The sequence below is a fragment of the Cynara cardunculus genome (genome assembly GCF_001531365.2).
Source record: "Cynara cardunculus var. scolymus isolate 2C chromosome LG 9, CcrdV1, whole genome shotgun sequence".
Taxonomy (NCBI): Eukaryota; Viridiplantae; Streptophyta; class Magnoliopsida; order Asterales; family Asteraceae; genus Cynara; species Cynara cardunculus.
In genome coordinates, this window is record NC_037536.1 from 3815150 (window position 1) to 3826308 (window position 11159).

At 32.9% G+C, this 11159-nt stretch overlaps 1 protein-coding gene across 8 annotated transcripts in view; it reads right to left on the reverse strand.

The window, feature by feature from the left end:
- Positions 1–2320: 2320 nt before the first annotated feature.
- The window catches only part of LOC112518145 (anaphase-promoting complex subunit 5), a 53195-nt gene continuing 44356 nt past the window's right edge, over positions 2321–11159 (reverse strand). For 3 of the 8 annotated variants that reach the window (XM_025125737.1, XM_025125736.1, XM_025125738.1), the window contains 6 exons: positions 9602–9707; positions 9371–9512; positions 7575–7673; positions 6825–7089; positions 4104–4171; positions 2321–2604 (listed from right to left, as the gene is read on the reverse strand). In XM_025125737.1, the coding sequence (XP_024981505.1) occupies positions 2443–2604; positions 4104–4171; positions 6825–7089; positions 7575–7673; positions 9371–9512; positions 9602–9707 (842 nt within the window). In that variant the 3' untranslated portion in view covers positions 2321–2442. Of the gene's footprint in view, positions 2605–4103; positions 4172–6824; positions 7090–7574; positions 7674–7987; positions 8943–9370; positions 9513–9601; positions 9708–11159 lie in introns of those variants that run through there. The other 5 variants (XM_025125739.1, XR_003069790.1, XR_003069791.1 and 2 more) reach the window with 5 other exon arrangements.

Below are 11159 nucleotides of genomic sequence, written 5' to 3' on the forward strand. Positions count from 1 at the left end.
CAAAATTTGTGTGCTGATTATTATGCTTTGGATACAACTTTTGTATGTTTTGTGAAGAGTAATGAGAATGATATATATATATATATATTGTTATATATATATATATATATTGTTATATATATATATATTGTTATAAATGTAAGTACTTTTTTCGTTCAAAAAATGTTTAAGGACTTGATCGTTCAAAATATTAAAGTCCATTGTTTTTTCAGACTTTTTCTACTAATAAAATGTATTTAACATGTTTTAGAAAGTCCAAGGATTTATTTAACAGATTTGTAATGTCCAATGACTTATTTAGCAGGTTCTAGAATATCCAATGATTTATTTGTTCCAAAAAATTGTCCAAGGACTTAATCGTTCCAAACAATAAAGTCTATTGTGTTTTTTTGGACTTTTCTCTAAAAATTATTATTAATTTTGATTATACTTTAATATTAGTAATTAATTAATTACAACTATTCTTAATCATATTAATTACTTTTATATTATTATTATTATTATTTAATATATTTAGTTATCAAAAAACTGTTACAAAACTATTTACGTAAGTTATGTTACAATTAAACTTATACTTATTTTGTTTCATAGATAATAAAATTGTATTAATTGATTTTAATAAAATATTTAATTTAATTATTAAATATATTTTTTGAAAAGTTATTAAATAATTAGGATAAGTGAGATTGATCAATTTTATTTGTACTCATATTATATATAATGATTATTTAAATTTATATATTAGTGTATATTTAAAAAAAATATTTAAAAAAATTCATAATATATAATCAATACTATATTATAAAATATTTGACAGAAGCTCTTAAAAACTATTTTTTATGCATGAAGTACTGTATATTGATGCATATTACTTAAAATTCAAGATTACAAGTAATTTTGCATAAGTACAACTTATTAAAGCTCCATTTTTAAATTCGTGTAACTAACTACAGATAAACATAATCAAATACAAGATAAACATCTATTTTAAGTATAGAATATCTAAAATATAATTAAGATAATCATTGAGTTCTAACAGAATATTTAATTATTATCTTTACAAAAAATCATATTATTAAACAAAAATAAATTACTTTGTTATTAAATCTAAATTAAATTATAATAAAAAATTGAATTAAAGAAATTACATCAAGAAAAAGAGAACCACTAAATAGTTAATTTGATATTAATATCGATTTATTTTTTTCAAATTTTTATTTAATGCAAAATAAAAACATTATCATTTGCTTAAAATCACATAAAATCGTATTATATCAATAAAGACGAAAATTAAAAACTAAATATTAAAATGAAGATTCATTTCGCTGCATTGTGCAAATACCCTTCTAGTAATAATAATTAATTTAAAATTCTTTTAAATAACATATTATATTATTTAATTTTTCTTTATTATTTTCTTTGTATTACTTAATATATTATATTATTAAGGATTTGTTTTTATTATTGATTATATTAATAAAAGATTGTAATTAATTAAACTTTCAACTTGTTGTATTTAATCATTTTACATTTTTCATCTAGTTTATTAATTGGTTTTTCATTTTTTTTTTATCAAATGTGATTTATTTAATCAACTAACAATTTATTTATCAATAATCAATTAACTTATTAACTATCAGCTAACTTTGACTAGTTTACCACACCTTTACATATAATTATTATATATGGCATAACTTCATCTGAAAAATGAACAGCAAATTTATTAAAGCATCTCTAAAATAAAAAGGGGAAAAAAGTTGTTCCACAATTTCTTTAAAATAAAAATCCAATATTACTTATATTATTAAAAAAAAATACTCAATAAAATGATAATATTTCACTCTCTTCTTGGGAAAGGTTTTGTGTTGAAAATAATATAGAAAATTGTAGAAAATTTCTTCTCTTGAGAACTATTGGAGCACAAGAAGCGAAAACTTAAAAACTCTAAAATTTATTTTTCCCCTCATTTAAAGAAGCTGTTAAAGATGCTTTAATTCAATTATATAAGCAGTACCATATAACTACCCATTTAGCTCATATGTCCAATTCATAGAATCTTAAAATCTAATAAACATTTTAACTGAAATATTAACCTAAACATTCTCAGCTGAATTGAGGGCATAGGCCTTCTATAAGTAAGAGACAACCCTAAGCTTTGATCTTAAAGGTTTTTTGGAGCAAAATTGACACAAAGCATCTCTAAAAGAAGCATACTGCACAACACAAGGGCCAACCCAAGACTTACAATTTCCGGCATGCAAAATATTTAGTTACATATATATATATATATATATATATTTGTAGATAACTGTGTATCTCGATCAACTTACGCACAGCTCAACGTCTCTGGGACCCTGAAGTTAAACAGCTGCAAAACCTTCAGGGTTCACTTGAACAGGTGACCGACCAATGAGGATCAAACCCAAGGCCTAACTGGTTGAGCTACAACAGGTTAAGAAGAGGGTCTTCTGGCTTTACGGGATTTTCAAGCACGATAATGTGTTGCTTGAAACGAGATGCAGCTTCATCTCTTTGTTCTATTTGCCCAGACGTGTCAAGCACAACAGCCATCAAGTAATATGCTTCTGCTGCCAATTCATGGTACTGAAAAATAATCGGAATGGGATCAGCAATCAAAACAGTTGGGGAAAAATTTCATCTAAGGTTTGTAATCCGGCCACCATCCACATTCCTATGCGGACACCACAATTTTCATCCCCATGATGGCGGCGGGGGACGCTTCAGAGGGTGGTGTATACCCTTTTAATGTGACAAGATGGTGTAAATGTTAACTTTAATACTCCTCAAAATAAATGTTTGCAATGAAAAAGGGACGGTTTTAAGAGTAACCTCACCAAAGGTGAGGAGGGTGTGAGTTATTTGTTCTATTTGCCGTATATAAATACTATATACTTCAAAAAAATAGAGAGTAATGAATTTATACATCTCATAATTAAGGGTAGAATTGGAAAATATGGCACCTACTTTTGAAAGTGGACACTTATATTGGGACAAACTAAAACAGAAATTTGAACACTTATTTTGGGATAGAGGGAGTACAAGCCAGCAACATTGACAAGGTTGTCCACTTTCAGGGTAGGACAGTAAAAGTACCATGTTTATAGACGTTTAAAAAACCGATGATACAATATTATCCGAAGCATTAAAACCAATCCTTCCGTCCCTGAAAAAATGCAAGACTTTATTTTGGGTTCTCCCAAAGAACTGCAATCTTTCCTTTTCTTTGAGAAGTTTCCGATTCGATACTACTTTCCATTGTTTGTCCTGATTAAGGGGTGTTTCAGACATTTTATTAAACTACTCACTCCTCCCCAGTCCATGGAATAGATTCACAACAATTCTTCTATACTATAAATATCACATCTACTTACAATTGTGAGAATAGTCTAATCAATTTCATGAATTATTAGAAACTAACTTATCACGTGCCCCACCTTATTAATTTCCTGGATCCGCCACTGCTCCATCCCAAAATAAGTGTTTATATTTCTATTTATGTTTGCCCCAAAATAAGTGTCTAGCTTAAAAAATTGATAACCAAATTTCTAAATCTACTCTTAAGTAACTCACCAATATTTAAGAGTGGATAAGATAGATAATTAATTAAGGGTAAAGTTGTCATTTGGTTAACTAAAAACTGTACACGACTCAAACTGTGTGGCACATCCATTGTGGACATTTCTTTTCGGATGAAAGGAGTATAAATAAGGAAAGATTTTCATTCCTTGTCTTAAGTTCAAGACGTGATCACGAGTACTCCCTCCAACTCACTGAAAAATGCGATAATCAAAATTTTAGTTGTCCCAAAAATAATGCAACATTTCGTTTTTCATAAATTCTAATTCTAATATACTTTTTCCCCATTAGCATTCATTACTTAGAATTTGGTCATGTGTCGGCCATTTTGTCTTTATATTAAGCGGCATTATAGACATTTGAGCAAAAACATTTTTGTTACGCTATGTCTCAAGTCAAATGTTGCATTTTTTTTTTGGGATTGAGAGAGTAACACCTATTGGAAACGAGTCAAACTAACACAAAAGTAGCAATAGTCGTAAGTGGTAGAACAGGAATCAACTAACCTCCAAAGCATCAAGTCCTTCACAAGCTTGTCTCAACGAATCAAGAACAATATCAGGATCTTCAGAAACTAAAAAGTCAAAAGAAAGTCAGACACGGATATGATAACTAAAGAAATGCTATTGAGAACAATGGCTTCCAAGATATCAAGAAATATAATCGAATTTCAGTGAAAAAATTAGTGTAAACATCTAGTTGGAATTTCTAACAGGGGATGAACAAAACAGCCCATGTATGAACAGTTGTATAGATTCATACCAAAAAAATTTGGATTGATTTTGATTATGCCCAGTTTGAGTAATTTCATTAATTAACAATTGCATCAACAATATATAGGTTACATATAAAATAAAGCCAAAAATGAATATGGTAAAGCTGTAAGATAGGAATAACTCTTTGTCTACAACATTCCCCTCACAGAGAAGCATATATGTTGTCTATATTTCCCAATTTGTCACACAAAAGACAAATATGTGATTCGTGAGGCAGCTTGGTCAAGATGTCAATAAGTTGATCTCATGAGGACCCAAACTGGTATCACAGTCGGTAGTTCACAAGAAATACAGCTACCTTCTCACTAAAATGATAGTCTACCTCGATATGCCTCCTAACCTCGTAAAAACATTGGGTTTTATATATGTGGGTATGAACATTTGGTTTCTATAGGCCTAGAAAAACTTTAATCGAAATAGGGCCATTGCCGAGTGGGTGCATTTAGTGAAGGAGATTGCATGATACTTGGTTTACTTTCTTCAATGCCGATTGGGTTGGCTGTCCTATTTACAGATCAACTACACTTGAATTGTGTGTTTGTGTTGGTCGAGAGGCAATCACTTTTCTTGAAAAAGCAAGAAAACAACACACTGTCACCCAATCAAGCGGACATGGGTAAGGGAACTTCTAAAAGATTTTGGAGTGATTACAGACAACTTGACAAGATGGTATGCCATGTAGCCATGAATCATATATTACATTCGATGACCAAACACATGAGGTTGACTGTCATCTGATTAGAGATTGTGTTGTGGGAAGCGGGAACGTAGACAGGCCCTCCATCGATGCAACTATGCATTAAAACCGAGCACCAGCTTGCAGACATTCTAACAAAGTCTTAGAAAAGCACAGATAGACTTTATTTGCAACAAGTTAGACATGATTAATATCTTTGCTTTCCTCACTAAACTAGATTAAAGCAGCATGTACCATGCCAACATATCATGCCTCATTGCAAATCCAGGCATGTCCATTTCATCTGGTTAAGCTTGTGACAATAATGAAGAGAGTCCCAAGGAAACCTCAATGCCCTCTACCCATGCCTTTACCTAACCTATCTATAAATCATGTACCTCTGTCGGGTCATGTCATTGGATCCTTGTCAAGAACCTCTGCCAAATTGGCATCCACCACCTAAGCCTCAACTAAGGCCTCTAAGGATCCACCACCTAAGCCTCAACTAAGGCCTCTAAGGATCAAAACTCGATGCAAAACCATTTCTAGTTCATCAACGAGTTTCTTGAAATGTGTATATCATCCTCTAAGACATGCATGAAAAAGAGATAGAAGTCAAGCTTGAATATGTGGCTACTAGCAGATCCCAAAAAGAACTTTTGCTGTCCCACAAGACATTACAATGCTACAAACCCATTTCATGGCTGCCTCAAAGGTGCACACATATCACTATCAACAATATGCCACAAATCCAAAATTTATAATATATAATAATCATTTTAAAATTCTTTTCATTAACATATTATATTATTTTAATTTTTCTTTACTGTTTGTATTAATATATTACATTATTGAATATTTGTTTTAATTATATTATAAAATCTTGTAATTGACTAATTTTTTTCAAGATGCCCTTTTTGGTCATTTTACATGCTTAACAACTAGCTTTTGCAAACATGTTTTGTTCATCAGCTAGCATATCAGCCACTAACTTATTAGCCATCAGCTAGCTTATCATCAGCTAGTTTGCTAAACATAGCCTTTATTATCTTTGATTTGACATCCATGTTGATATATTAACAATTCCAATAATGTTTATGTAAGTTACATAAAAATTAAGGTTATACTTATTTTGTTTCATAGATAATAAAATTATGTTAAATGATTTTAACAAAATAATTAATTTAATTATTAATCATGGTTTTTGAAAAATTACTAATTAATTAACATATGAGAGATTGATGAATTTTATTTTTATTCATATTATATGTAATGGTTATTTAAAATCATAAATTAATTTAGATTTTTTTTCTAAAATTTGTTTTAACAAATCCAAAACTTATAATATATAATAATCAATTTAAAATTCTTTTAATTAAACATATTATATTATTTTAATTTTTCTTTACTATCTATTTGTATTAATATATTACATTATTAAATGTTTGTTTTAATTATATTACAAAATCTTGTAATTGACTAATTTTTTTCAAGATGCCCTTTTTGGTCATTTTATATGCTTAACAGCTAGTTTTTGCCAAACATGATTTGTTCATTAGCTAGCTTATCAGCTAGTTTGCCAAACATAGCCTTTATTATCTTTAATTTGACATCCATATTGATATATTTTTTCATCCGTTTTTTCATGGTTTTTCAGTTCTCCCCCCGTCTCACCCCTATATATGTTAAATGAAAATAAAGATGAATATGAATATAAATATGATAAAGAAATGAATGGCTCTTTATCACTAGCAATAGTTGATAGAATGGAGTACCTGAAATACTCATGTCTGATAAGTAACATTTTGCCTCTGCAATATAGGCCCGAGATTGAAGCTCGAGACCACCCTGACCAAGTATAATTGGAAAGGCACCATGAATAAGGTTCAAAGCCCTTTTTGCATGCCTTGATCCAAGCAAGAGCCACAATTCGGCTAGTGTTAAAGTAGCCGAGGCTCTGAGAAGATCCAAGTTAAATGATTGGCAAAAGGATAGGCTTGCCAAAGCATAGGGAATTCCTAAAACAGCATTCCCAGATCTCTGCAAAATGATAATAAGATAAGCTTTTACTACGACATAAGTTAACTAAGAAGTTCGATTTCACATGACGTTAAAAGATGGATGATCCGCAAAAGAGGATAAATCGTCATAGAACATTGTTCCATAGTTGTAACAGTATCACCGAAAGAAAATAAATGATATACATGCCATCAATGGGCCAATCAATTGAGAGATAAGAACTCAGAGGATAAAAAAGGGCATACCTACTGACACACTTACAAAGATTCCAGCCCCACCCACCCTACCTTAGGACACCTCAATGTACCTCCCCCGTGATGGTTGTGACCAGTACGACGGGGGCGCACTCAGGAGGGTAGCGCAAACCCTATTTCCACCATTTATAAAGATTATGGTCTTGGCAGTTTAAATCGCTCAGAAATTTAGGTACAAAAGTTTGGGTCTTTTCTTGGATATACACACACACATACATGGGACTTCCAAAATTACAATATTACAGAACGTACCTTGTGGATTTCAGCAAGCAAGAGTAGAACAGTCGCATTCTCCACATGCAGATTAAATTTGTAACATTTGCAGAAGAGAGAATGTGCTACAGAAGCTGCCTGCACAGTTCAAAAGGCTGGAGTGTTATTTGGCCGATGAAGAAGCACATATCCAAACCATGAGATCCACCATTTTGACATGGTTAGACTTCCAACCTAACATGCAAGACTACTTAACTCAAAAATAATAGATTAAGTACAAAAGTCTTCTTTTGCATCTTATCCGGGTATAAGCATATTTATACATACCACCCATTTGTAATTGAGTAATTGTATATATAATAACTGAAATTTAGTGAAATATGTTTTTCCTTTGATCTAATGGTGTTCCCACTCCATTAGAGAATCATCTTGGACCAAAGAAGCACCTTTTGGAAAACAAATAGCTCGTACAAGTAACTAGTGCATATTTTTAGACAAATACAATGACTGGATCTGCCACCTGAGCAATAGGAGCAAAAGAATGATTGTTATTAAGCTAGCCCAGTGAGAAGAAACAAGGTTTTATGGAAAGCATTTCTTTCATCCACAGAAAAACTGTTGCTACAATGGTGGTCCAAGAACCAACATAGATGAAACCCTACCTAAACTAAATACAACAAAAAAAGAAAAGGAAACCAGAGTTAATGTTCTAACACTCCTCAAGTTGGAGAATAACTATATTCTCAACTTGTCACAAATAAGACTAATCTAAAACCCAAGTAAGGTCCGAAAATGTTGGCAATTTGATCTTAAAAGTGCACCCATACTGGTTCTATAGATGGAGGGTCACAAAGAGCACCTAACACCTTTGTTTGACACACCTTCATTAGACTCGATAATGAATCCCTGGACTCCTGTGTCAAATGAAGAGCTGAACTTAATTCATATGCAGCTCAAGCCGGCACAAAACTCAAGAACGTTTTTTGACCGCCTCGCCTCGAGGTGTACTCCTAAACCAATTTTAGCAACCATGCTTAAGGCACAAAAATAAACCCAACAAGTAACAACACAAATTTACTAGCCTATGCAACAAAAGCAACCTTTAGACTACATGGAGCATATCAATCGCCACGATGCTTAAATATCAACACTTTATCACCGGATACAATCCATGATCAACATTTTCGCGCTCAGGATACTTGAAAAAGGTTGCTTAGAAGATTACATGATACCAAAGATTTCCCTCGAATTTAGACCAACTGTTGTTGAAGAAATATGGAACTCCAAAGACCATCAAGATTGAGTCAATACACCTTCACTCCAAGTGTACTTCATCGTCTCACATCACCTCAGAAATTTAGAAGCTTTAAAATCTGGACAACAAACAAGTTTCAGCATTGCGACTGCCTGTAAAGAATCCAGCCACTTGCTGATTTAGATAGCTCCAAATACATCCAAAGAAAGTCGTTTCATCTCCTTCCACTTAAGTGTGGTTTAAGCATAATACGAACATCAAAAAGAGAATGACAAAAATGGGTCCTGATAATATAACGACATAAGGGAGTTCAGGTAACATCTTACATGAAATGGAAATGTAATGGCAGAAAATGGGGGAGAATACAAATAAGCACAATCATGATGACTATACTCGATTATATGTATTAGTGTTGTTTTACAAACAGTCTACCACTAGAGCAACAAATTACTATAGTTTTGCAAAGACAATAAGACCAAGCACGACAAAATTGGTTTGGATGGAAAAATCAATTCACCTGTTCATGGAGATAGTTTAATTGTTAATACTAAAAAAAGCTACAATGGAGAGATTAGATAACCTGACTAAACTGATTAGCGGCAAGCAATGTCCGAGCACAACGAAGACTTGCTTCAGTCTTGAGCTCCATGTCTACACCAGCTACAGAAGAAGCCAATACTCCAAGTTCATCACATATTTGTTGAGCTAGTTTCAAATGTCCCCTACATGATAGTTACCATCTTTTATATAATGACATCTGAAAAGAATGGAGTTTGATAGATAGGGGAGATTCATAGAGAGATTACCATACCTATGTAAAGCCCGCTCATGAAGCAGCTGCAGCTTAACTGGCAAGATACCAGACTTTGAAATGGACAAAAACTTTGCTTCTGCTATCTTAAGGGCTACAAAGGCTTCTGCGGATAGGATATAATAGTATATTAGAAATCTAAAACCTAACAAGAAACTATGAGAATTGAAGAGAACAAAACAAGACACAGATAGCCCATTTCAAGAAAGATGGTTGACATAAAGACATTGGTAGTATCCTCTTTCCTATATTTGGTTACATGTGGCAGCTGTTTGTTGTGAATGCCCTAAAAGTTCATTATTTAATTGATTAAGTAGTAAATCACAGTTGTATGGAATTCAACTTCTAGGAAGAATCTATTACTTCTACATAACTGGTGCTCTAAAATCAATTCCATTATAATTGACGGATGATGCATGGAGTGGTGGATCACTTTTTTTGTAGGATATTCTCACATCCCTGTAGCCTATAAGATTTCCAACATTTTCTTCTTCCTTGCAAGTTGCTACCTGGAGCTGTCAATAATTGCATCAAAGATCTCGGGGATCCTGTCAATTAAGGGTGTTATCCCTGATTTCCACCTTTCTGTTTTTAGAGATTAATCTATCCTTTTTCTTTAGTTGAAAGGATTCTCCTTATCCTTTCTTTAGTTGAAAGGATTCTCCTTCTTTTTGTATAAATAGCCTTGCTTTGTGTTTTATAATCAACAGGAAAATATATGAAAAGCCTTTTAGGCTCAACTCCGTTTGGTTACTAGATGGTATCAGAGAGTGGTTCCTGATCATCACCTTTCATAGGAAACCTTTCCTTTAACTTCGGTAGATACCAACCAGACCAAACAGCTCTAGTGTTTGGTGAGCTGTTAGCGGGTCTAGTAGCTCCACCACTGATCAAAACAAATCCAACAACCTGTTAGGTCAAACGTTACACACGCAATACGCACAACCCAAAAAACAAGAGAAGAACACAAGAATTTACGTGGTTCACACGATCAGATTGATCGTGCTAGTCCACGGGGGCAACTAGGTTTTTCTTTATTTAGGTGCTACAATGTTTACAAGTACAATGAGATTAATATATATAGACAAACATAATTAGGGTTATCTCTTAATCAAGGAAACTAGGGTAGAGACTAGGGCCGGCTCCTTTTGGGCTAGGGCCGGCTCCTTACTTTATGCCTCCTTCCTTTTGTCTAACTTAGAAGGTCGAAGCCTACATTCCAACAATCTCCCACTTGGAGGCTTCGAAACACGTTCACCTGCACTCCTCTGAACTTCTGTAAACACCAACCGAGCTTGAGCTCCCCTAGTTGCCACCTGCCTTCTCAACATTATTCCTGAAGGCCAGCTGAAGTCATACAGAACTTCAGCTTATCCAGCGTCACAGACTTGGTGAACATGTCTGCCGGATTCTTTGCACCTGAGATATTCTTCAAGTTCATCGTACCATCACTGATCAGTCCTCTGACAAAGTGATACCTCATCCCAATGTGCTTTGTTTTCCCATGATAGACTGGATTTTTAGCAAGTTTCACTGCACTCTCATTGTCACAGTGTAA